General features: G+C 40.6%; 1 protein-coding gene across 2 annotated transcripts; it reads left to right on the plus strand.

The window, feature by feature from the left end:
- The first annotated feature begins 873 nt into the window (after positions 1-873).
- Positions 874-27,442, plus strand: LOC146360830 (DNA-binding protein SATB2-like). 2 transcript variants are annotated; one of them, XM_084922068.1, is made up of 12 exons: positions 874-1,146; positions 8,985-9,230; positions 11,456-11,641; positions 15,601-15,727; positions 16,358-16,481; positions 17,432-17,534; positions 20,117-20,167; positions 20,407-20,936; positions 21,030-21,242; positions 21,743-21,895; positions 23,571-23,762; positions 25,630-27,442. In XM_084922068.1, the coding sequence occupies exons 2-12, from the start codon at positions 8,996-8,998 to the stop codon at positions 26,266-26,268; spliced, it is 2,553 nt and encodes an 850-aa protein (XP_084778194.1). In that variant the 5' UTR covers positions 874-1,146; positions 8,985-8,995; the 3' UTR covers positions 26,269-27,442. The 2 variants fall into 2 exon arrangements, with proteins under 2 accessions (XP_084778194.1, XP_084778195.1); XM_084922069.1 differs by lacking the exon at positions 874-1,146 and adding an exon at positions 2,157-2,627.
- Positions 27,443-27,785: the final 343 nt, after the last annotated feature.

Consider the following 27,785-nt stretch of genomic DNA (forward strand, 5'->3'; position numbering starts at 1 on the left):
GTTTTATTGCTTTCCTTAAAAGCAAGGCAGATAATGTTCCCCATTTATCATCTTGTAAAGACAATGGAAACACAATGAGCTATAATCCAATAGCATTAACATGTTATACACAGAGTACAGCAAGCTCCCCGTGAAGCTGTCCCGGGTTAGGTTCCTTTTATAATCAGGGACCACAAACTCAAGAAAACGACTTGTTTTTACACTGTGAAAAAAACACAGGAAGACACTGGACACCAGTATTCTCCGCTGAATTTTGAATTTTCCGCTTCATAAAAAGGCCGAGCTTTCCATCAGTTTAGTGCATCATGTAACCATTTCTTTAAAGCTTCGCTGAAGCGTTTTGCTCGTCTATCTAACACCAAAGCATGGAAAACTCTGTGTAGTATAGAAGAACAGAATTGTGGGTTAAAGAGACATAAAGACAAAGACAGGACTTTTAAGCCTATCAAATATGAAGGAATCATCTCTGTGTCTTTCATTTATAGATCTCTATCTCCATCGCATCTACTTCTATTTATGAGCTGCACGATTTCTGACATTGCTTCCAAGATGAACTTCTGACATTAATCACCTTTTTCTGCCATCATCCTGTTTCCACTTTTTCCTCCCCGTCCTCCTGTTCTCTGCTATCGCCACATCTGGATTATGAATTAATGACTAACATGATCACATTATTCATTTTAGTTTGCAGCTTTCGAGAACAAAGAAGTGGCTTATTTTACCTGCACAGCTTTGTCCATTTCTTTGCACTTGTATTTACTTTACATTAATTGAGGCTAAAACTGTGATCTGGGGGCAGTAATAAATGTGACTACTGTATTTTCTTTCTGATTTCATGTCATTCTGTCTCTGAGTTTCCCTCCCAGACCTTCCTCCCTCCCCTTTCTTTCCCTCCCTGCCTCCTGCACTCTCCCCTCTCTCTCACTCTCTTTGCATGTGTCATTTTACTGCTCTTTACTCAGCCCGCCAGCAGCAGTCTGTCCTCATCACTCCTTGTCTTTAGATCTCCTTGCTCGGTCCACTGTCGTGCCATTTGTCGCCAGGAAGGGAAAGCGGTGGAAAATTCCTATTCTTTCAGGCTGGATTCACTTGTTTTCACCAATGGATGGAGTTTATTCCCAAGCGCACACAGTGACATCTTGAAAAGTGAGTTATTCATATTCGAGTAAGCAGACATAAAACTTTGGCAAGCTTAAATGGGTAGAAGTTGAAATGATGCTTTTAGATGTTACCAAAAGTTAAGCAGTTGTTACAAATTATTAATGACATATTAAAACCAAAGAGCTTACAGACTGAAGTTTTATGGCAGTTTTGACTCATGCTTGAGGACAATGTAGCACCAAACTCACATATTTATATGTAAGTAAGCAGGTGCCAGGCTGAGCTGATAGAAGTCATGGTAGTTTATCTTTAATCTGTCAATTGTTATTACAATAAAGTAAACACTAACATCCCTCACAATCATGTTACAAGGAGATATTAATGGGTTTTAACTTGGGGAATATTCTGAAGACTTAAAGTACAGTTTTAAGCCTAATGTAGTTATTTAACAGCTTTAGCTTTTGATTCTGTATTTTAGGCGCAAGACTCACATTGGAAAATTGTTGTTTCTCTTATCATGTATCAATACCACCCCTTCTCTTTGGCACATTTGCTTTGCATAGTAAATACATGTCTATGATGCGTTTTACTATTTTTTAAACAGTTTATTTATAACACTCGTTTATTTTTATGGTGCCATAATAACTGCTAAACACTTGTGTGAAGGAAGTTCACCTCCAACACCCTCTATCCATCCCTCTGTAAGCTGGACACATCCTTCCTTTTTGAATAGTTTTGGGACCACTAACTTCTAATAATTCTTCCTTCAGTTTTCTGTGCTTTGAAGTTTGAAGCAGCTTTGCATTTTCCCACCACTATTAAATACAGATGATGGGTGACTGTCAGTGATTTCTAAGAAAAGCTGGAAAGAAATGAACATGGATTCATTTAAACAAAGTGGCCTATTCTTGGTATAAAATATTTCTTTTATGACCTCCATATTATTTTAAAATGGTAAAAACGAATAAACCACACCACAAACACTCCCTCACTGTCAATGCAAAGGGTTAGCTTAATTAAAGCCCCACTTAATTGACACGTGTATTAGCCGGAGGCCTTTGCCAACAGGCAAAAGATGCCCTCTCTTGAATTAAAAAAAAAATCTTTGAAATGAACATGCCTTTTCTCTAAAAACCGAATATTCCTCTCTTCACTTTGGCAAGCCGTCAATTATTTTAATATCCTTTTGTTTAGCTGACCTCTTTCACGTAGGCGCCTTTGGTTAAACACAGCTGCAGCTAATAAAATTAATAACTCCAGCACCGTTTGATTCACTGTGCCGCTGAGCGTTAACAATAGCGCCGTTTCTGTCGGTGTTCACTGGCGTATATTGTCAGTAGTGGTTCATTTAGCACACCTGAATCAAACGGAGCCATTATTAGCCTAATTTTATTAGCTGCAGCTGTGTTTGCCCTCCTGCCACAACAGGGCCAGAGAAAAACCTGCTTTTTTCTTCTTCTTTTCAGAGCTGCTAATAGCTGCTGCTGTTCCTCGGGGTGTAAGTTATAACTTCAGACGACAGTAGAGTAAGTAATAATGTGGATATGTATGCCGAATTAATGATGAGTTAGCCAGTATTTAAAATACTGCAAATGTATTAATAATTATTCATAAATAGCTGTTATTTAGAGATTTTGAGAGAAGAGAGGAGGGGTTCTGCTGAAACAAGCTACAGTAGCTGACAGGAGGCTTTTAGAGGCAAATATGTCATATTAAGTATGGCAACATAAGGAGTGTGGGGAACGAAATGTGTTATAAAGTATTTAATAATAATATGTATTCGCTAGTATAAGTGTTAGATAGTGAACTTTAAAAAATAATTGGCTAAAATGCCCTCAGTGTGAAAATTTCACTGTACAGGAAGAAAGGCAAAGTAAAACTTTTTTGTTGTTGTTTTTGTTTTGTTTGTTTTTTTAAATAGGGAGTTTGTGTTAACGGGAAAATGATTTTCCACTTAAAGGAGGTTTTTATCGAAGTGGGATACATACAAACACTGAGAGCTTCCAGACCAGCATTTCCCCTCTACAGAACAGAGTCACTGTGTGGTTTTCTAAAAAAGCTCCTCATCTCTTTTTTTTCTCCAAGAAAAACATCCCTTAGTATGATCTGTTCCTTATTTAAGTGAGCAAGCAGTGATTGGAAACTATATGTTTGAGCCATGTTAGAGGCTCCTGATGAGATGTAAACTTTCTTTTTAATGTGGTTTTGCTGCTAATATAGTGTATTAACCATAGTTGCATAATCCTCATAGTTTAGTTTATCTCGGTGGGACAATCACCAATACGGCTCACATGCTATAGGTATTAAATGTGCTTGCAATGAATTACCTTGAATCTATAGCATTATTACACTACTCTGGTCAAGAGTTCATCTTCTGATTGAAGCGGTGTGTTTACATGATGAGATTATTGGAAATGCAGATTTTAACTCTTGTCTGTCTACATATTTAGAATATAGATCCCGAAAGCATCTTGAGGTCGTTAAGACCCTCGCCACAAACATTTAGGTGTCACCAGACCCCAATCATTTCAGCTAAATACAACTCAGCTTGGTTTTAATCTCCTGGGCCATCAGGTTTCAATCCAGTATCCCTACTCTTAGAATTCACAGTTTAATTCATTAAAAAGCAGTTAAAGGCCCTTTAAGCTCTGCTTTTACGCACACTCCCTAAATTAGAGTCTGCTGGAGGTTTTCCGTGTGTTTCTACATGATTTGTCGGTCGAAGGCTACTGAGTGTGACTGTACATTTGGCCTCCATGTGCGCTAGTAAAGAGTGCGTGCTGAGAGTGTGTGGTCTCTGAGCTGTACTCCCACCGACTGTGTTGCTTGAAGTAGTTTTAATGTGTGTATGAGTGAGTAAAAGACACTTTACTCCAAAAAGCAGTGTACAAAGGCTAACTTCATCTTACCCCCTCTGTTTTTGATATGAATTTAAAACATCAGAGTAGTAAAATGCTGTTTCAGTTACAGCTCTGAAATATGTGAGACTCTAGTCGGTGCCTGTCTTTAAAATATATTCACGTGGTTCAGCATAATCATACAGCGAGCTCAAGAATGTGTAGTCACAGTGGGGCTGGAATATGCCGTATTCTTTATGTACAGAAGTGATCGATTAAGTCAATAAAGGCCTCTCAGCCACACTGATGTGGTGTAAAATTTAAAATGGAGCTTTTCTTATAAACTTATAGGCCATAATCAAAGTTTACCTTCAAAATGAGTCTTTTTGGGCCTGCACCAGGAATCTTTAAACAAATGACAGCCATTCTTTACTGAATAAATTGCTGGGCCTCGCCACATGGCGTGCACCCACACACATCTGTATCCCGGCACATTGCATTTAAAATCAAACAGGTATTACAGCATGAGGCCAGAGTTGTTTTTACATATGCATTCGATGAAGAATTTAGGAACTGTCCCCCTCCTTTTTTGCCTCACGTTCAATGGACCCAATTTTTCCAAGGGTCTTATATCCAATATGGATACATGGTAGGTTAAGCGGTTTGCTTTCTTTGGATGAACTGCTCGATTTTACACTCTGACACGTGTAAAATATAGAAGGAAAAAATTAGTCCAGTCATAACCCGAATGCATAAACTATGGTCTACGGGTCATAATGCGAGCTGAAGTAAAGGGTTCATCAAGGGAAAATAAATCTGCAGGAAAAATAAATGTTAGGTATCTTTTTATTCTATTTTCTGACACTTTATAATTGAATTCATTTCAGTAACTGTGTTTGATGACTAGGATGGCTGATGTTTATCACTATGAGCTTCTGGTTTCTCATACACAGCAGAATGTGTTCACACAATTCACAGTACTGTGAGCGCTGTGTGGCAGCACATGTAGCAGAGCAGGATGATGTAGGGTCAAATGGTGGCGTCATATCAAGTTACTAGTTTGAAAAATGCTTTTTTGGTAAGTTAATAAACAGTGAGAGCATAGTTTTCAGCATATAAAGAATATTTCTTTATTCCCTGCCAGCATTGATCAGATTGCAGTGTTTTAAAAGCATAGCAAACCAAAACATTATTCAAAAAAGTCTTAAAAATTGTGTTTAAATCTAAACTGATTCCTTTCACATCCTGTGTGCTTCGCTGTGATGCCTCCATGTCCACATTACATTTTTTTTTCAAACCTCAAAGCCATTTACTTTTTTCTTCCCACATTTTATGTCTCCTCATTAATGACTTAAATGTTGCTCTGGTTAGTGGAGAAAATGTGAACGAGGGAAAGGGGCTGATTATAATCCATTACCCCAAATATTAAAAAAATGTGCTTATTAAAAGCAGACCAAACTCAAATTGAGAGGGAGAGAGAGCACTTTGTTGTTTTAAGTTTACATGCAATAAAATCAGAATTCATTAAAAAAAAAGGTCTAATGTAGAGTAACACTGGATGTACTGGAAAAATAATCTGACTGAAACTATGATTGTGAAGAATTGGATCGGAGAAGTTAAGGCGTGAGGGTTTTATTTTGTGTTTATTAGACTGACATTTGACTATTCTCACTAAAGAGCACGGGTGCAAAGAGCACAGTCTGGGTTTTCTCCACAGGGTTCACGATGAGAACCTGAGTTCAACACTGAGTGTCTCAAGCATAGCTGAGCCTTTCCAGGACCAGGTGTGAGGAGGGTGCTTCTGCTTGTTCTTGCACTGGGGACTGGGGTCATTTGTGCAAGCTCCTACTAGATCCTGTAGTGTTGCGTGTTTTAGTGAGTGTGTGAATAACTGTATGTAAAATGTATTCCAGTGTTGTCACATTGACGCCAGTGTTATACTGTCTGTGAGTGTGTGACCTTCAGCTCAAATGTGCAGATACTACGCTACAATAACTACATTACAATATACCAGCTACACAGGCAGACTCCAAGCATGAACCAGAATAATTGATTGCGCTCAGTGTTTGCAGCTTCTGCTTGCAGACATCTGAGCACGTATAAACTTTTGATGGAGCTGAACCAGACAGCTGAGTGTTAACATGCTGTGAGAGGATGTATATTAAACAAAACCAGAGTATTTCTTTTTTATTTACATCAAATCAAATCAAAAGGCAAGAGAAAACCAAGCTTAAACTGTCCCGTGTGAGAGCTGAAAGTTTGGCCGTTTTTGATGTCGAAACACTCGAGGAACACTTGCATGTGTCATTTCAGATGATGTGAACAGAGAGACATAGTTGTACTACTTGAAGCCTTAGAAGGCATCAGACAATAGAAATGAGATGCTAATATATTTTGGCAGCTGTTAATAGATCTAAGACGCCTGCCCAAGTGAAGTTCAGCAAATGCAAAGACGAGGAATTCTGTTTACAGGACCGTTGAAACATTCAGGACTTTCTCTTCTGTTTCCTGGTCCAGTGTGGAGGGGCCTCATTGTGCTCCATACGTTGTGATTCTTTTATTTATTTTTTCCTCGTTTGTATTGGCCAAACTCTTTTAATGGCAGCTATTAATTTTGCATGTGAGTTTTATTATAATAATGTGTCACATTTGGCGCAGACTCGCGTGTCACTGCCGACTTTACGGCCATACCACTGAAAACCACACAGCGTGAGGAAAAATACAAAGCTGTGAGCACAATTGAGCAGCGCCGAGTCTATTTAACGGCGTAAGTTGGATTCAGGTTCTCAGCTTATTTCTCATGAAGCTTCAGCAAATGTAAATATAAGAGGACTGTTGTTTCTGACAGCACAACAGTGCAGATAAACCTTTTTATAGTATACAGAAATATGTGTAAACAGGATGTTTCTCATTCTTCTTTGTTAACAATCAGTTGTTTGTTACCATGTGCCATAAATCTAGAGTGTACACACTTTTTTTTTTTTTTAATGAGCCTCAGCAATAATTGTTTGAATGCTTTGTGCAAGAACAGGAACCCATGAGGACGGATTTGCAGTTTAAGTGCTTTCAGTCACATCATCGTGTTGCTTTGGGCCTTCTTCGCTTTCTTTCTTTCTTATGATATGATCTCATGTGACCAGTTGCAGTGCCGTCTATTGAAGTGATTGCGAGGAAGTGTGTTAATTTTCATTTAGTCTAAGTAGTACATGAGTATATTGATAGCCCATTGATGTCTTGCAGTTGTTAAACTCATCTAACTTGCTTATCAAAAGTAGTAGAAACGGCTCACCTGGTTTAAACATAACAGTTCACCCTCCAGAGATAAAGGTAAACACGCAAATTCTTTTAAATCTGTACAAAAATGTGTAAAGTGCAACAGCAGTTACTTCCTTTATTGTGTTAACTTCACCTCGTCTTGTCACTCAGAGTTATAAAACACTATATAGTATTGTAACCTCCCCTTAGGTCACACAGTGTCATGTCTTGTGATTTCATGCTGTGTGCTGTGATGTACTCCGTCCTCTCCTGGTTTCTTCTATCGTGTCCTTCCCTGTCATGTTGTCTCACATGCTGTCCGTGTTATTTAATCGTGCGCATAACAGTTGATACTGGGTCTACCTCGAAGCAAAAGTAGGCATCTCATCTTGAATATTATTTGCTATAATTTTATCCTCTCCGGTAGCAGAGTGACAGGAACGTCATAGTCGCACCACAGGAACTCCAGGTAAATAAGCTAATCGGACTGTATATTGGAGAAAGCGGCTGCATATTTTAGCATATTAATGAAAGCAAAACAGACTTTTTATTTTAATATTTATTTAATATCTTGATGTTTTTTAGACGCAGACTGAAAAGACGGGAATAAAAGCCAAGCACATTCACATAGTATTGCAAAAGATGACCTCATTAGCATATAGTGATGTGTTCTGCAGCAGTGTGCAGTTTAAGTTCTTGTTGTTGCTTAGAAGAGGCTCGAGCGATTTGAAGTAAAGAAGAGAGTAAATGTAGGCATTTGAAAATTACTACTGCGTAGCATACTATTTTTATAAAGTACAGTTCTGCTTATTTGCATCCACAGTATACAGTGTGCACTATCACTGTATTCATATGTGCTTTAAGCACCTTCACGTCTTTCATTATAACCTGTTGTGTACTCCTGTGAGCCTAAACAGCGGATAATAAACGGGTCTGTGTTTAGTCTGTTGTGGTCGTCCCTGCCTCACTTCTGTGTAAATAAGAGAAAAAAATGTGTTAGCTGGATTGACTGGGCAGGGAAGGAACAAAGTCAGAGTGGTTGATGAAACAGTCTGTAATGGCTCTACACTGTCAACAATGGTAAAATAAGAAAGATGATATAGTTGATCTGCACGCTTCAGATCAACTATATCGTGTGTTATTTTTGTTTTTTACGATTGTTTTATTTTAGTGCTGTGGGTTTTTCTTTCCATCGTGAAGAAAACACTGGAAAAGATGACAGTGCAAGCTATTTATGCATATGGTAGATCTCTGGACCACCTGAATGTGTAATAAAATGAAAGCTGGCCCACTTTCTTTGAAGGCTGCAAAGTTTGGCTAATTCTCAGGAGAAGCTGTCGAGGACAATTACTGTAACATCACTGTTACTGACTCATTGTTTCAAGGATCTGTGATTTGCAGTTTTTTGATGAGGTTCTTCCTCCTCATGGTGTAGTTTATGCATTCACCTACTAAATGAAAGCTCCCTGGTTAGATCCTGGGAGGATGCACAAATACCTGTGGGATTGTGTCAGGAAGGATGTGTAGTAAAGTCAAACATGTGGCACTACCTGCTGTGGGGACTGCTGGGTTCAGCCAAAAGTAGCTTCTGTTGTATTTTTTTAACCTAACTCCAGACTGGTGAGTTCATACAAAGACTTGTTGTATTTCATAATCCACCCATGTGTCTCTTATCTCTAGGTTGTTAATTTCGGCCTCACTGCTGTAGAGCTGTTACTGACTAATTCATGTTGTAGTTATTAATCGCTGTAGATTCAATTGTGCTAAAGCAAAGCTCTTGTGTGTTGCCAGCTTCACAGGCTATGCTGTGTGTTCCTCCTGGAGTTTGCAAGAGGATGGAGCAGCGTGGAAACGCAGGGGGTGAAGCGGAGAGCCCCAGCCGTCAGGACAGCGCCAGCCCGGAGGAGATGGGGGAGAAAGGGGAAAGTCCCACTTCCAGCGGTGGTGTTCAGTGCAAACTGAGCCGTATGGAGGTCAATGGCAGCCCAACAAACCCACGAACCCGACAGAACTGCACACCGCTGAGACCACTTGGAGGTGCGTTGTTAACAGGATAGCTCGATAAAGGTGTACATGTTTGGTTTAATAAAAGTCATTTTAGTGTTTAAAGCTGTCAACAGACAGTGAAAGGAGTTAATTAACATTTAGTGAAATTCTCTCTATGCCATAAACACACAGTAAAATGCTACACTTGAGCCAAGTTGGTCTAAACGGTCAGACAATGAAAGACACCCAGCAGTCCTGCCACAACTGCCTCATTTAAAATGACTTTTATCCTTAAATTAAATTCAGCAGTGTAAAGGGAAGATAAAGAATCTCTTAAGTGCTCACTTCCAGTTTTATTCACTTAATTATTATAAATGTATTTACATCAATTTTATTAACCTCAAATGAGAATATTTGGTATTTCTGCTTGGTTAGTGATCATACATGTTTAATTATTTTTATTTATTTTTTACTTCATGCAACTGGACAGGTGACAAATGAATGAGTCCATTTTTGAAGGTGAGCTCGGCATGAAAGCCTTTGACAGGAGGTTGTTTAAAAATGTTTGTCAGTCTAAATCTTTATGATATCTTGTCTACGGCGTGTTTTCCGCTCCACATCAGTGTACTGAGCATATGAACATCCAGCAGGCTTGATACTGTGTAAAAACTGCTTTGTTCTGAAGCTGTCCCAGCCTTAATCAAAGAGGATATATGTAGTAAAATTATCACTGCATACTACTTTCTAGCTCATTCGTATGCTGTAATGATTGGATATAATGGCTAAAAGACACAGCCGTGGCTCTGGTGGCAAAGCAGGTTGTCTGCTAATCACATCACAATCGCGGGCATGGCTTTGAGAAAGAGACTGAACCCAAGTTTCTCCCGCTGGCAGGAAAAGAAACACATTGTAAAGAGCTTTATAGAGAGTTTGTGCAACGTCGGCTCATGGATAGTGTTACAGAGCAGAAGGTACAGAAAACACTCATTCATAGATGCCCATTATTCTCTCATGCAGTTGAAAACATCATCATGCATCATCACACAAACACTGTAGCGGAACAAACATACACACACACTCACACACACACTGCTGTGTTACCTCCCTCCACCCTTCCACTCAGCGGTCTGGTTATTGGCTGATAGCGTGCCTGATGCTGCTGCGGTTTGGCTCCGGCTGATCTGTCACTGCTCCGCACACTGGGGGAGAAGGATTGATGACTTGTTAATTAGCAGCTCCTGTGGGACAGACGAGTGGACTGGATGGGTGTGAGTGGTTCTGTGCTTTGAGGATCTCTAAGCACTTATCCGATAACAAGTTCAGACTGATGCATAGGAATCGTTTTCACCGCTAGAGTCGTGGCATCGCTCCTGAGCGCTAGATGCAGCAGTTTAATAGCGGTTCTGGAAACAAGTCTTAACCCTTGTGGCTTTTAATATGTGGTTCAAACACAAATACAGTTGTACAATCTTGCACTGACTTATACTGACACTGGCAGCTGCCCAGTGTAACACAATGAGACCACCAAGCTGCTATAGTGCAGCAGTGCTGACGCACTAAATACTGAACAGACAAATTTGTTGAACTGTGGCTGTGAGCTTCAACTTCTGGAGGAATCCCTGGAGAAAGTAATTTATAACATTAAGTTTGTTTTACTCCCTGGGATGAATTTCCAGTCAGTAATGTAGCATTAAATCTTAAATATGTCCACATATCCTTAGCCCAACAGGGAGGACTTAACATGTTTGAAAATGTATTATTTTTTTATCTACGTATTATACAAATAATTGTAGACCTTTTATAAGACGAGTAACAGTTGTTTTCTTGACTATAATGATATGTTGTGTTACAGCAAAAAAGACATTTTCTCTGTCACCATTTAACAGAGTAAGAATATCTCCTCATTGATAAGAGGGAGGGTGGGAGAGGGAGCGCTCAAGCATTTGATAGTAATTACTAAAAGGGTAAACTATCCCACACCTTAACTGCTAGACCCACAGCAACAGAAAGGCCCGGGATGGGAAATCCTGAAAAGATTTATTTTCTACCTTTCACCTGTAAAGTGCTGAATCTTGAAATATTCAGTTTGTCATGCGTATCATGGAAATCTTCTCCCCTCCTCAGATAAAAACACATTAACAGGTGGGGTAGAGGGAAACACTGTGAAACGCTAGTGAGACCTGACCTGCGATTTCCCGTTAAATGCGAGGACCTGGGAAGTGGGTGAGCTACACATTAGCGCTATAACTTTCTCCCTCTCTGTCTTGTTGCGCCAGGTTTGATGATCCCAGTCTACTGTGTGGTGGAGCATGCAGACATGGGAATGGCAGGCAACTGTGAGGGGCGTAGTGACCGCCACGCCGAGTTTGTGTTGGTTCGTAAAGATGTCCTGTTCACACAGCTGGTAGAGACGGCACTGGTTGCTCTTGGATACTCGCATAACTCAGCTGTGCAGGCACGAGGTAAGCAGTGAGTGTGGGTAGGTCTGAAAAGGTAAATTCATGTGGTTTTCAGATGATTCAGATGTTACTCACTATGAAGGACATTTAAACTTAAAGCAACTCTGTCCTTGAAAATGAAACATAACTGATTTTTAAATTTGGCTCATTGCCCTGTCTATTTGGGCACATCTCCTGACACTGCTAGTATTTTTAGTCTTCTCTGGAAGTCCCATACTGACCACTTCTTGGTCTGCAAGGAGTACTGGAGCTCCTCGAAACAGTGACTCGTCAACTAGATTTTCATTTGTTGGATTAAGGATGAAGTCAGTGAGAGCCAAATCTGTAAAGCAGGACAGGTGGTGTGCACAGATAATGTTGGTGTAGCCAAAAATTATATGGTGGGTACTGCCAAACAGTGTCGTGTGTCACAGTTCAGGTGGTTTGTACCAAATGTTCACCCTTGGATCCCTCAAGATGTTGGAGTAGAAAACTTGATTCACAATCTCAGGCTACGTCCACACGTATTTTTGAAAACGCAGATTTTTCTATGCGTTTGCACCTTTCGTCCACACGTAAATGGCGTTTTCGGTCACTGAAAATGTAGATTTCTAAAAACGCCTGCCAGGGTGGATATTTTCGAAAACTCAGTTTTTGCATTTACGTGTGGACGAGAAAAATGCAGAAAACGCAGCGTCAAAGGTGTGCGCCTTGTTTGACGTCACACTGTGCGCCACGTTATTGTTTCGGTGAAATGAATTTCTACAATACTGTTACTGTTAATTGTACTCTCTGCAGTGTTTAAATGCTTACATATACGCACACAGTTACTGTCCCTCCACACATACGACTCGGTTCTGCTTCTATGCCCCATCTTTGTTTACGATTTCCCACCGAGGCTTCTAGACTTCTGATTGGCCAACATTTCTATACGGTTAGGAATATATCGCCACCTGTTGCTTTGGCATGTTCCTAGCAGCGTTTTCCTTCATTTCTGCGTTTACGTGTGGACGGGATTATTTTTTAAAACGAAAACGGAAAATCTCCGTTTTCAAAAATACCCGTGTACGTGTGGACGTAGCCTCGAAGTCAAGCTGACTGGGACATTTCCTGGGAATAATCTAAAAGTTGCAGTTGCACTAGAAGTGATCCAGAGGTGCAAATTTAACCCTCTCAAGGCAGGCGTTGCCGATTTGCAACAGTTAAAAACTAACAACCTCAGCCTGGTTCTGCTGGAGGCTTCTTCCTTCCCACTGTCTCCAAGTACTTGCTCATAGGTTTTTGGGGTTTGCTATTATTGTTTTCTATTATTGTAGGGTCATTACCTTACAATATAAAACACCTTGAGGTGACAGTTTTTGCAATTTGCCACTATATATATTTAAGAAATCTCACAGATGACATGACAACGAATAGCAGGCAAACTGCAGTCCTGACTTACAATTTAAAATCAGTAAAGTTTATCCACATAAAACTGACGCCTCTAAATCTGAATGACTTACTGCTCCTCTAAGAACATCCAAGACACGAGGGGATCTACTGTGAGCATCTTCAGGGCTTTAACTTCCCCTTAAATGCCACCCAGACAGCAGAGCAGTGAAAACAAAGCCAAACTGTAGTTATGCCACATCTTTTAAATACAAATTAAAAAACATGATCGGATGTTGAATAATTTGAAGCTTCTTCACATGTGAGAAACATGCGTTTGTAAACTTCTCTGTTATTACACGCTAATGGGAAGCCTCATGCCTTACTCATTATTACCACCCTGTTAGTTATTTGAGTAATTAATCCAGCAGCAGCTGAATGAAATATTACTGAGTGGGGGTTTTCCACATCGGCACAGTGAGTACTGATGTCGCAAAACTCGGGGACAGTCACAGGAGCGGTATTTACCAAGAAAGTATTTTCAGTGATTCAGTACACCCACCTGGCTGCGTGGCGGTTAAACTGAACAATAAATCTATGTCTGAAAACCCCAGACCAGCACCAAAATTCAGAGATCAAAACAGGAGAGCAAGCAGCATCCAGTTCAACTGCATTCACACACACACTCACTCTCACAGAGCAGGGCAGTTTGAAATTCCTGGTGTGTCCCATAAACACAGGGTACTCTAACCATGTGGCCGACGCCCTACGACCCCCCTCGCCTGTCCCAAATAGCTAGGTTTTGTTCTGAGAAATAAGCCTTTTCTTTTCAAATAAATAATTTTTGGCTGGAGTCATGCATTTTTCCCCCGAGTGTGGTCACGACCAAAATTATACAGAGTCTCTTCTGCGATTGAATTGCATCTTGCATAACTTTGACTGGATGAGTATTTTTAAACTCTTCACTGAATGGCACAGGGCTTTTTTTTTTTTTTCTTTAATTAACTTGCACATTATGGCTAATTAAAAAGCAGCTATTTCTTATTTGGAATATATGGTTAAGGCTCGGGTTGTAACGTGGGCTTAGGTGCACTGCTGAGAAATAGTCTAACTAAATTTAACTTAAGGTCAAGTTTTTGGAAACATTCACTGATATTACAAACTGAATAATGACTATTTTTAAGGTGTTCAAACCACTAGTGGATCCCTTTAAACAACCCAAACTTTATTTTAAGAAGGAAACTGCACTTAACATAGATTATGTCGGTACCCACTTATTTTTAAAATGCTTAAAATAAAATTTTACGGTACCTCTGAATCTCCCAAATTGCTCCTTGTGGAACACGTAGCTCCTTTAGTTGTCTATTTTTTTTCTCTATAAAACTTTTCCTTGCTTGATAATTAGATGAAAATGACTAAAACGCGCTTTTGTTTTATTACATGTGTGCTGCTTTTTGGTCATTAGCGTCAGTCTGTTAGTCATCTTCAGTTAGTTACCATTTTTGTGTTATCTTGTTGTTGCATTGTCAAAAAATGTCTGTATTCGTAATCTTATCCCACCTACAAAGTTGTGATTTTGTTGGATACAGTACTGTGATGTGTGTCTGTGCGGAAAAATGCAGGGAGAAATGCACTGGTGTGCATGCAGGTATGTTTAATAGTGTATGACGTGCGTAAATTGTACCATCAAGAATCCAGTACTCATCTTTTAGAGCTTGCAGAGTCATATGAAAAGATGACAGGAAATTGTGTTTAATATTTAAGCTAAATCTGTGATAAACATCCTTTTGCGCTAACAACAAAAAAAGATTTGTTTTTGGGTCTGTGTGGAGGAAGTCGAGCCCTCTTGCAAAATATGTAGTGCAAAATCTTACTCTGCGCCTGACATGTAGACAGATACACTGATATGAGGTATTGTTTGGGCTCTAGGGAAGACTGCAGATTGGTAAAATGATAAAGCCCAAACATCTGCCCTGTCAGCAGTAATTTAAGCTTTATTCACTTCAAGTGAGAGTTTTAAAAGGTTAAAGTAGCATCTCAGTGAGTAGTTGACCACATGTGAAGGTATCAATAATTTTAAAGATGTGGCAGATCTAGGAAACGTAAAAACTGCCAGTTATCAGAAGATATTCTGTTAGACAAGAGAGCAATGACCTCAGTGTTTATTTGGAGCATGAACATCAAAACAGCGCGCCCATTCACAGCCTGCTCCAGACCTAATGTTGAGTTGATTTTACATTTCTCCTCTCATTAATCAACTGTGGAGGCCAAAGAGAACACACTTTGTTCTTTGCCCCTATCACCAGCATCCTCATGCAACACGCACACACACACACACACACAACTGAGGCTGGCAGGCTAAGACTAGACAGGGTCTGTGTTTGATTTAGAAGATCCTAATGTGATTAGGTCTGTTTAGATTTGCACTTCCAGTCACGGCCGTATGAAGGCCAGGGGAATGTTCAAATCATGATGATGCTCAAAGATTCACCAAGAGTTTAACCAACAGGTCAAAAAGCACAAACAGATTGAGCTGTTTTTAATATATTGACGGGAACAAAACAGTTTAACATGATAACTTTTAAACAGTAATTGGTCTGTGTGTGTGTCCTCAGGGATCATTAAAGTGGGCCGGTGGAAGCCGATGCCCATCCACTACCTAACAGATGCTCCGGAGGCCACGGTAGCGGACATGCTGCTGGATGTTTACCACATGGTCACGCTGCGGATCCTACTGCACAGGTCAGCATTGTGTATTGCAGATTGTAAATAGGAATCCAGCTCTTTTTTTTTTTTTTTTTTTTTTTTGCATCCATGGTGAAGCATCCCCTCAAAATAAGTACCAGGCACACCAGCTGACTTGATTTTGTTCATCTAATTTCATTTTGCAGAGTTTTGGGGCACTTTGCAGTAACAGAACTACAGTGTGTGTATCTGCTGCGTGTGCTTGGTGGACATATGGAGATGACCATATGTATACACTATGCACACAGGCCAGCAGCTCTGGTTTCACTGGGAGCCCAAAAGTACAGTTTTACCCATCCACTCATTATAGTGGCAACTTTTAAGAGTTACAGAATAAATACACTTGAATAGAATCCTATTCTAAGCATTAGAATGCACTATATACATTTTAATAAATTACGTTATTCATCATATATGTGCAGCAGGTATAATTTATACAAGAGATTACTTTGGAACGGGCAAAATACAAGAGGAAAGCCTCTTACAACCAGTGACTGCAGAAAACAAGGGTCAAAACTAGTCTTGTCTTCTAAATGCTTGGATTACATCAGATTCCTGTTTGTTTCATTCTGCAATCAGCACTGCTCTTGAAAGAGTGAACAGAAAAGTTTTGTCATTTCCATGTAGCTTTGCCCGGCTGGAGGAGCTGCCATCAGACCAGTGGACCCACGCCACCGTGAGAAACGCCCTCAAAGAGCTGCTTAGAGAGACCAACCAGAGCGCTCTGGCAAAGGAGTGTCCTCTCTCCCAGGTAACTGCTTCATAACTCTGTCCAGGCAGAGTTCAAGCTCAGCAGGAGTTTCACTGTGTCATGGGTCCAAATCAGACTCGAGTCGCTCTTTCTCTGAATAAGCTGAATGTTTTTATGATTTTTAGGTAATCCATTCAGTCACTGCATATTACTCACATTAGATGGTGTAAACAGAACATTCAAAAGAATTAGTTTGCTAAGTCCCAGATAATAAATGCTTTACACTTCAGGTTTTAGCACCCATAAGCCACAAATGTGAGCTATAATCGGCGCATGCAGGACATATTTACATGTTCCTGCAGGTTGCTTGATATTCAGATTTTCTTTATGTGTTGTGATGACCTGAACACAAGGACAAAGTTTAAACTCCTTCTTTTTTCTTTTTTTGCCTTTTTTTTTTTTTTTTTTTTTTTTTTTTTTGCCGTTTTTGTCACACGCTTATTGATAGCCAAGATGTATTTGTCTCTAAGCACATGGTTTCATCATCAGTTCACCACACGCTTAGTGCAATGTGTAATCTGAGTCACACACACACACACACACACACACACAAATATTGGTACCATCCCATGGGAAAGGATGCAAACACGCACACCTCAATTATCCTGCTCACACACACCCTGCAGTCATTAGAGTCGAGAGTGTGTCATTTCGACTTGTGATTTATACATAAGACTTAGTCATGATGTAATTAGTGATTAGGGGAAGTGTGTGGGTGGTGTGCGTTTGCAGCTTGACTCATGTGACTTTTAATCCTCAGCGTTTCCCATGTTCGGCTTTTGCTGGCGTTTTTGCATCTCTTGCTCGGTATAAGTGGGCAGTTGTTGGTCATTTGCGGAGACTTGAGATTTTTAATCAGTCTGAAAGACAAAGCTGTTGCTTAATGGTTCAAAAATTTTGGCTAACCCCATGAATGACTAATGTACTTTGTCAAATTATCTCTGTGTCAGAGTATGATCTCAGCAATCGTCAACAGTTCCTACTATGCCAACGTCTCCACCTCCAAGTGCCAGGAGTTTGGACGCTGGTACAAGAGATACAAACGCATCAAAGGTAACTCTGAAGCCTTACTCACATTATCAGGTAGCTGAGTGTAATTAAGGCAGTCAGTTTCCTTTTTTTTTTTTTTCTTTCATTGTTAAGCAAGCTATATCTGCAAACTAGCCTCAAGCTGGGCACAGATATTCCTGCCCTAAAGTGCTAAAGTGAAGGTGCTCAGTGGGAGACTCGTCAGTATTTTTCTGATTATGGAACAGTGTTGCATATATTTGTTGGCTGTCAGAGACAACAGCATGCGAAGTCTAATGGGACCACAATGTAGTTAATTAGCTGCAGCTTGTGTGCTCTCACTTAGATTATGACAACTGAATGCTTTCTAAGGCCCTGGCTGAAATGCTACAGTTTGAAGCAGGAATGAATTTGTCCCTAATTATTCTTTTTAAAAATGAATAATGACATTACGGTTGTAAATTGGCTTTATGATTTACCAAATGATTCCCCTGGTTTTATTAACGCTGTTGTTTTAAAGTGGAGCAATGTTTAAGACAAGATAAAGGCTGGTGTGATTTTTAAAAAGGTCACCTTAGTGTTTTTCCTGTTCCGTGGTAAAGAAGCTCATTACGTGTGTCTTTGGCTATCGGATCAATATTATAACAGTTTGTCAGGGAACCACTTTGTACAATGTGAAAATCTCAGGGTGGTAATTTTCCACTGTGAACACTTTTGTCTCAAAGAAATGTAACTAATGATGTTGTTAACGGACTGAAACAGACATAGTTTTATGTCATTTAAACTTTAACGGTTAATTCTGTTTTCGTCCCTCAACACTCAGAGTTGAAAATATCCTTAATTATCTTTAATAAAAATATAAATAAGGATATTTTCAAAAGTGGAAACTACACCTGTACCTTATAGGAACTATCTCTGCATTTATTGGTTGCGTTATTTGAAAATGTAGCCATCTTTAATATGAGCATTGGTTATTGTAACAGTCTATATATTTAATAAAATACGATAGAATTTAATAGAAACCCAAATAACAGGAGAGTTTTGTTGACCATTAACATTAGAGCAGGTTTTAGGTGTGCGTATGAAGGTGTTTCCCCCAGAGGTTAAATCAGAATAGCTGATGTTTGTTTTCACGGGTTGATTCCACACATGCTTTTCCTGCCACAACAAGTAAAAATGACGAACACGATAATGAGGTCATCTTGCAATCTTTTTGTTTGTTTTTTTTAAGGGAAAGCTGGTGACTAAAATGATATTTTTTACGCAGCAGTTAGCAGAAATGTGGCCACACAAGGGTTTTTTGAGTACCAGATCCTTGTGTGTATGTACAGTTCTGGTCCTCACTGCCAGGTGTTGCTGCAATGTAGTGATTATATTTTGAGTCTAGGTGTGTGGCTTTTGGTAACCTCCCGGTTAAGTGTCCCCCTCCTGCCTTGTTAAAAACTTTTACAGTTTTTTGAACAACTCTCCTGAACCTCAGCCACCAGCTGTTCGGCTGTTTATACTTTATTTGCTTTCTGCTGCTTTGAAAACTCATAAAGGTAAAAACTGTCAGACACTTTTTTTTTTAAAAAGAAGGAACTGACACTTATTGCTAGTCACATCTCAAGTTAATATGACTCACCTGCCTTAATGCCTTCGTTTTGTGATCCTTTCTAATGAAGCTTTTCCATTCTTCTGTCCACCCCCTGTATGTGTCTGAGCACATGTGCCAGCCTCTGTGTGTCTAATCTGCTGCATGAGACGTCTGTCAGTGACAGCTCTCAGTAGGAAGGAACTGTCACACATGGTTCACATTAATGTCACCCTTAATACACATGACAAAACTAAATGCTCTTAACTCCTAATGGAAAACAGCAGTAACCTCCCCTCCCCCGCCCCCCAACTCACACACACACACCAACAAAATACAGGAATAATACTTATTACACACACACAAGGTAAAAATCTGATGCCCTGCCAAACCTTGCTGCAACTTTTTATTCCCTTAATAACCAAAAATGCGACACACAGCCAAACCGGAGTGGAAGCCTAACAAGAAGCAGACTTACGTGGAGAGGCTGTTAAAATCCAGGGGAAGAGAAAGAAAAGAGTTCAGAGGAAACATTCTTCACTTATTTGATAATCTTATCTGGTGAATATGGAGACAGTAAGTGAAAATAAGACGATACTTCAGCCGAGGTTGTGATCAGATCGTCCCCCGAAGACTAGAATTATAGTTGAGATGTTCACACTTTGAAATGATACAGTACAGTTTTGTGACTTGGAGCAAAATTTTGTGGTATTCTTGACTCCGGGTCCTGGACCTCTGGGGCTGCCATGACCTAATTTGAGAACCGCTGCTGTACGAACTCCTGGAAGGATCCCTGTAGGATCTCTCACAAGCTCCTCTACTGTCACTACTGAGGCTTGGATAAAACCTGAGCCATTTAACTTTTGCTCACACTGTCTGATGTCAGAGTGGGATGAGAAACATGAAGTAACCGTTAATGGATTGGATGCAGTGTAGATCATTTTTATAAGTAAAGCATCATTGAACTACGTGGGTAATCATGTATGCAGAAACTAGGTTATTTCTGAAGAAACTGCTAACAGTCTTGGTCCTCTCGCTTTCATTTTCTTTGTAGGTGAATACATTGAAAAGATGTGGTCGTCACAGGAGAAGTCGGATATAAAAGGTACGTCCATCGTCTAATGTGTTTTTAGTGGAATGAAAATGAAATACTTCTGACATTTACATTGCATATGATGCTCGCTAATAAGAAGTGTCTCAGAGTTTTTGCATGTTTTCTGAGTGAGATTTGTCTGAAACTTCAAACTGAATACCAGCAGTCTAAGAAATATTAACCTTTAACCCCACACCAGGATGTTCAATCCAGATATATTAACACAATATTGTATATGTGTGTTGACGTAGTGGAGCGGGATTTGGACCTGAGCATCCTCAGCCATCGTCCTCCCTCTCTCTTGCCCTCTCCCACCCATTTGGGCACCCTGTGTGGGTCTGGAGTTCATTCCCTCAAGAGTGGCCTCGGGGACACTCAGACCTCAACCCAGCCTCACGGCCTGCCTCACCCTAGTGGACAGAATCACCCCAGTCCTCCACTTCGTCCACAGGCTCCACCTCTCCTGGGCCACAGCGGGCTCCTGCCTCCCCAACTCCCCCCTCAACTTGTACGTCAACAGCTCGCGATGGCCCACCTCATCAACCAGCAGCTGGCTGTTAGCCGCCTGCTTGCCCACCAGCACCCACAGGGAGTCAACCAGCAGTTCCTCAACCATCCTCCTATCTCACGGAGCTGTAAGATCTCCGGGGCTGTTTCTGAGCCCAGCCTCAACTCCGGGGCCGAAGTCTCCTCCGACATTTACCAGCAGGTCAGGAATGAGCTGAAGAGGGCCAGCGTTTCCCAGGCCGTGTTTGCCCGTGTGGCCTTTAACCGCACACAGGTAAACGTGGAAATAAGGCAAATGTGGAGATGATAATAAAAGACTTCATTCCATAGAATCTAAGAATGACTATTTAAATGTGTGCGTCTGCAGGGCTTGCTGTCAGAAATCCTCCGTAAGGAGGAGGATCCTCGCTCTGCCTCTCAGTCTCTGCTGGTCAACCTGAAAGCCATGCAAAACTTCCTTAACCTGCCTGAGAGCGAGCGAGACCGGATCTACCAGGAGGAGAGGGAGAGGAGTACCAGCACTAACCACAACCAGTCCACCAACCACATCTCCAGTGCCAACACACACAGACACGCACAGGTACATGCACACATTTAAATACGAGCTCTGCACATGAAATAAAGCGCTAGCAGATTTCTTTTCAACTAAAACTTGAAAAATCTTACACTCTTATAGTCTAGCTCAGTGGTCCCCAACCTTTTTTGCGCCACGGACCGGTTTATGCCCGACAATATTTTCACGGACCGGCCTTTAAAGTGTCGCGGATAAATGCAACAAAATAAAACTAGTACCGGTACCGAAAAAAAGAAGATTTATTCATAACACACGTGAAAAGACCCAGGAAAACCGAGTTAACGATAAAAAACGATAACAAAATAACGCTAAAAACCGATAAAAACCCTGAAAACCATACATTTCACACCCGAGCCTCAACTCTCGCGGCCCGGTACCAAACGACTCACGGACCGGTACCGGTCCGTGGCCCGGGGGTTGGGGACCGCTGGTCTAGCTTATGTCACTCACTCCAACATATCTTTATTTTTCATTGACATCAGATTGTGTTTCTTGGTCTTGTGTAGACAAAATGCAGCATGCCCGGCCCGGAGCTGCAGATAAAGCTGGACTCGCTGGTAAACATCACATCAGGGATCTATGAGGAGATCCAGCAGGAGATGAAGAGGGCGAAGGTCTCCCAGGCTCTGTTCGCTAAGGTGGCTGCTAATAAAAGTCAGGTCAGTCCTTGTTTTTGTTGTTTTGTTTTTTTGATTTTCACAACCGAATTATACTCAAATCTGAACCTGTAATCACAGCCCGCTGCTGTGAACTTAGCCTGAACGGGTGTGGGCTGTAGGTGGGCTGCCTAAACTTGCATGTACATAGAGGGTTACACGTGCAAACTTGAGATAAAAATGTCTCAACATGAGTAAAAATTTCTGAGTTGATAATGTTTGAAGGAGCTGATGAGGGTGTAGTGTAGACGTGTGTGACTGTGTGTTTGTGCGAGGGCGTGTGCGGTATCTGATTACCCACTTGTGGCATACCATCATGACTCCATCCTCAGATAAACAATGCGGGTGATCGAGGGCGAGATCAAAGCATAGTCTGCTTCTGAAGGGGGAGACGGGGAAGGAGGGAGGGAGAGGGAGGACGCTATGGTTTTAAAACCAGTTTAAATATCTTCTGACAACAGACTACATTTATTATGAATACCGAGTTGGTGTGTTTGGGTGTGTGAGACTCACTGAGAGATGCTTAAAAACTAAATCTGAAACGCTAAAGGATGAGAACACAGGACGAACAGAAGGATGCAAGATGGAGGAGAAGACAGACAAGATGATGGAGGGATGATCACATTATTACCATTAATTTCCAGGCTGAAGGCTGTGTATAAACAACAGCTGGTGGCAGATCCTGGGTCAGCCTAGCAGAGATAATGCAATCTTCACACACACACATGCGCGCACTCATTTGCAGGCCCCACTCATATCAGACTTTCCTTCTGGTTTTTCCTTCGACTCTTTGGGACAAACTTTGATTCACTCGTGTTCGCACATATATAAAATAATATAAATAAATGTGTAAAATTGAAGAAAAAGTGACTCGGCTTTATTCACCAAGTATGTGCACATGCAGGGTCTCAGTGTATGTGACAGAACAAACAATAGGGAAAAAGCAGCTTGTATAGTACGTTTATATTTATATGTACAATGATGAAAAAGCACAAACATGCTGGGATAAATTATGGGATAAAGAAGGGATGGATAGATGCTTACTGTATATACATAAGGACTTGATAGATATGTACATGTATACGTTATGCTTTGGTTCAGGTATGGTGGATATAAGTACAGACACTTTGCGACTGAAATCATTTTGCTTCCTAAATGAGAACGAATGTTACAGTCACCTGGTGTGTAGCCCTAAAATGTCATATTAGTCACCTACATGCCATAACAGAGCATTTTCTTCACAGGGAAATCATTAAACCTACCTGCCTTCAGTTTTGGAAAGTTGTAAACTAGTTTTAACTAAGCTCCTCTAGATAAAGTTTGTTTGGGGTTTTATTTGCATTGTAATTCAAGTAGTTCACTTACTTTTTAGCATTTTTGTGTAGGTGATTACATTTAAAAGATTCTTTATTTATTTCACCATTGATTTTGCTAATTACTGAAGCATGTTAGTAATTCTTTTTCTTTCATTGTAATTGCTGTAAACACCCTTTAATCAGGTGTCCACCACCACCAGTATTCCTTTGGTAAACCCTCCAGATCTCAGTCTGGAAAATGCTCAGTACACGAGGCTAGAGTAGTTTTAATGCTTTCCTTTTGAGTTACACCTGCAAACAAGTGGGCGCTGCATTAATTTGTTTGATAGTAAAGACACAGCTAACCTCTCTTCTTCCTTCAGGGTTGGCTATGTGAGCTGCTAAGATGGAAAGAGAGCCCAAGCCCTGAGAACCGCACATTGTGGGAGAACCTGTGTACCATCAGGAGGTTCCTGGCGTTGTCACAAGTCGACCGAGATCAGGTGTATGAAGAAGAGTCGAGACAGCAGCACAGCGACAGGCTGCACACCGTCCTGCACATCTCAGAGCCGCAGGTAACAAACATGCAGTCAGTGGTCGGAGTTTGGCACCGCTAGGATGAATCGGAAAGTTTGTTTTGTGTTTCACTGAAGTGGTAAATGTGGTTAAAAATCCGAGGAGCAAAAGAAACGCGTGAAAATCTGATATTTAAAAATAGTCAGCCACTCGCAACCACAGCGCAGCCATGTGTAAGAAAAGACACAAATCAAAGTGTTTTTACGAGTGAGAAAATGGGAAAACCAGCATGAGCGTTTGCTGTGCTGTGTCAAAAAGTTTCCTCTGTCTCCTCCGTCTGTCTGATCCCACCACCTGCTCCTCTTAGCAGCCCTCCTCTTTGTCATGTTTGTGTCCCATAAGTCATTGAAAATAGAAGTGGTAAATGACCAGCCCACACATTTCCTGCTAAACACTCCTCCATCCCACCCTCTCCCAAAAACCAAAATGCTCTCCAGTCTAGCCCTAACCTCAATATTATTCAGAACATAGCCTGTAATTATTGAAGCAGAGAAAAAGGAATTGCCATTATCTTTATTTAGGTCCTTTAATTTTGATGGACCACAGATTTATGGTGTTGGATTCCTGTGTTTGGGTGTGCAGGCCTCCCCACCCTGTTAATAAGCTCTAGTAGCGTGCTTGTTTGTGTGATGAATTTGGGAGTTTAGCGTGCATGTTAGCGGGTGATGGAAGCCGGTTGATAACACTTCCGCTTGTAGTACATTTTCTTTGAGTCTGCAGAGGGGCACGAGCTGAAATACGAGCCGAACAGTTCACTTACTCCCGTGGTGATGAGGAGTGTGAGAACACAGAATGAGTAATCTTCAAATAGACTGTGACAGAGCAAACCATAGTGTGTAATAGATTTTGATGTTTCAAAGCTTGAGAGTTTAAGAGATTTAGTTATTTATGGACAAATACGTGCAACCTGTTTCAGCATGGATGGCAAAGCAAATATGCCCCCTACACAAATCATCAAAAGGCAGTATATTTGTAGCTTTACATATAAGAAACATGTCTAAAGGGAATGATGAAAGTGTTTTAAGTGCTGAAATATTTTTCTCCTGTCTTTCACATCTAACATCTTCAGTGACACAAAGCAAAACAAAAATATAATCAAATGTCCTTTTTAACTGCTTTCAGTCACATCCTACTGAGTTTCTAATGCAGGAAATGCACATGTGATGCAGCTGTCTTAAAAAAAACCTCATAAAAACAGCGATAAAGTAATCGTCGTCTCCTTTTGTCACACACTGAAAGTTATTAAAATCTACAGCAAAACTACTAGCAAAAACCCAACCTACGGGCAGTTTTTGTGAAGTCTGTGTCACTTGTTCAGTATGAAAACACACATACATATGTTAATTTATCTTGTTCCTGTTTTTAGCTTGATTTCACTGTGTATAGCGAGAAGACAAAAACAAATGTATATTACATACTTTTTTTATTCTTTTTTGCAAGCTACATATCAATTACTGGCAAAATCTAAATACATTTTCATTAAATGTATTTACAGCATGTATGTGATGTTGCCTTTTATTTTGAGAACAGTTACTCCATATAACATATATCATTTGTTAGGATTTGAGTCTTATTTGTTCATATGTACAGGGACATCGAGGAAGTTTTAAAAAGTTTAAGTGATAACATTTAACAGTAAATTAAAGAAATCATGACTCAAGGGCCACTTATTAACTTCATACAGTGTCAACTTTGTGTTAAGCTGCCTCAGACCAAGGTGAGCTGCCCTTGAATTGGCTTTTTAAATGTACATTTTTGGCGTTGTCTTGTTTTGTTTTTTTTTTCTATTTTATTCTCGCCTATTGCAGAATAGGCGACACAAATCTTCTAAATGCTGTGACTCAACCTTTTTTATTTTCTAAACAGACCCTCCACAGGCAGCCCCTGCCACCTCTAATGGCTCCATCCCCAATTCATGATGAACCCCAGCCCATCCACCCGCCAGTGCTGCAAAGCTCAGAAGATGGGCCTCAGCGCGGGGTGAGCCCTGGCCTCGGAGGTGGAGGAACAAAGAAGGCCCGGTCACGGACAAGGATTTCTCTGGAGGCCCTGGGAATCCTTCAGAGCTTCATTGGCGATGTGGGACTGTACCCGGACCAGGAAGCGATCCACACCCTGTCAGCCCAGCTAGACCTGCCCAAACACACAATCATCAAGTTCTTCCAGAACCAGCGCTACAACGTTAAGCACCACAGCCAGGCCAGAGAGCCTACCGCTGGGGAGGATGACAGGGAGAGCTCCAGTCCCAGTGAGGGAGGCGTCTGCACAATCGAGGGCAGAGGAGGGGAAGAGGCTTTCTCCCCGTCTGAGGAGTCAAGTGAGGACGGGAGAGGATCAGTGGAGGTGTTCAGAACAGAAGGAGGAGATGTGGGAGGAGAAGGTGAGGTGGAAATGGAGGTTGAGAAGGAGGAAGGGGATGATGCAAAAGCTTCAGGGCCAGTAGCTTCCTCTCTGTCCCCTTACAGCAGCGTGGACAGCCCCCAGTCTGGAGAGCAACAGAGATAACAGCAGCGACCACACACAGACAACCTGTGAATAAACATAATTTTGTCATCACCTTTAATAGAGCTGATGATCAGAGCTCTCTAATATCTGAAAAACTTGGGAAAAGTATTTATGGATGGTTTGACTGAAAAGTGAGTCCACCTACCTTCAGAGCCAGTGTTTTTTGGTTTATAAAACAGTGTTTGGGACAACGCTCAGTGCCACTGAGAGAAAATGCATTTCAGTTATGCCATGGTTTTTGTTTTGAGGTTGGGGAAAAGGCTCCATAGGACAACACGTCTTTGAAAATCAGATTTATTTAATTCTTTGAGTCGTTTTCCACTTTTTGACAGGATAAAAAAGAAAACACTCAAGCCTTCTACATCTTAGACTGCATTTAAAACACAGCCCTCTTACTAGCTCTCCAAGTACATTTCCAAAAGTTTTAGCAAAGAATGTGCATCATCTTTGTCCGCTGTCGATAAAATGCAATAAATTTTGTATTTGCTGTACTGTTTTGATAAAAGGTGCATATATGGTTTGTATAAAGTGATTGAGTGCATGTTGCCCCTCTTAAATCCAACCCCATAAATACATAACTGCAGGGATAGAGGCTTACAGCAGGTCAGAGGAGCAAACTCTTACATGCCTTCAGGTTCAGGTTACATGCACTTACATAGGGACCAAGGATAAACGGCACTGAACTGCATTCACCTTTTAGAAATACAAGCATGCAGGGAAAAAATACTATAAGCTCTTATTTTCTGATTTTTTTTTTTTTTTCTCCTTCTAGATATAATTTTTTTTGTGTTGTCCTTAAAATTATTTTGGAGATCCCTGCATTGACTTGTCTGTATGTGAAACTCAAAAAAAGCCAGTTCACACTTTGCTCCTTTTACTATTTATTACCAGCTTTGTATTTACTTAAATCTAAGTATTATTGTTGTAATTACATTTTCTTTTCTTTGCAATGACTACAGATGTCTTTGTAAATGGGACTAAAACATGCCAAGAGGACCTTTGGACTGTTACACACTCAACATTCAACTTTTTCTTTGGCTGAAAAGGAAAATAACTGTTTTTCTTTTTTTCTTTCTTTTTTTGGGACATTTATGTACGTTATGATGTAAATGTTGGTGATCCACCTGCAAAAGTGAATCTGCCATTAAACTGGGATGCAACCACTGTCACTTTACACTGTTTTGTGTCATTTTGTGCAACAAAGGTTGAGATTTTGTGAAAACAAATGAATCGTTTTATAGTTTATCTGCAGGACAGAGTTCCTGTTGTTGTTCCTGCTGATTCTGTTGTAGGCAGGGCATGAAAATCTGATAAGTTTAATGCATTTTCTGTGTGGGAAATCTTGCATCTTTTGAATTGTAAAAATTCAGTAGCACTGCGATGACACTTACAGTAGCAGCCTGCACAAACCTCGGTGTGTGTGTCTGTGTTTATCAAACACACCCATCAACTTACGAAGGCGGCTGTTTTCAAGAGTCTTCCTGTTTGTTGTCGTCATGTCTGCTCTCCAGAGAAAT

The sequence above is a fragment of the Perissodus microlepis genome, chromosome 23 (assembly GCF_051167445.1).
Source record: "Perissodus microlepis isolate ML-2025 ecotype Zambia chromosome 23, ASM5116744v1, whole genome shotgun sequence".
In the NCBI taxonomy this organism is placed as follows: Eukaryota; Metazoa; Chordata; class Actinopteri; order Cichliformes; family Cichlidae; genus Perissodus; species Perissodus microlepis.

Excerpts from the sequence above, each read along its gene's own strand:
- LOC146360830 (XM_084922068.1), top strand. The coding sequence starts at position 8,996 with ATGCTGTGTGTTCCTCCTGGAGTTTGCAAGAGGATGGAGCAGCGTGGA. Across the intron at positions 9,231-11,455 it reads ACCGCTGAGACCACTTGGAG|GTTTGATGATCCCAGTCTAC; the intron begins GTGCGTTGTTAA and ends TTGTTGCGCCAG. Across the intron at positions 15,728-16,357 it reads CTGCGGATCCTACTGCACAG|CTTTGCCCGGCTGGAGGAGC; the intron begins GTCAGCATTGTG and ends ATTTCCATGTAG.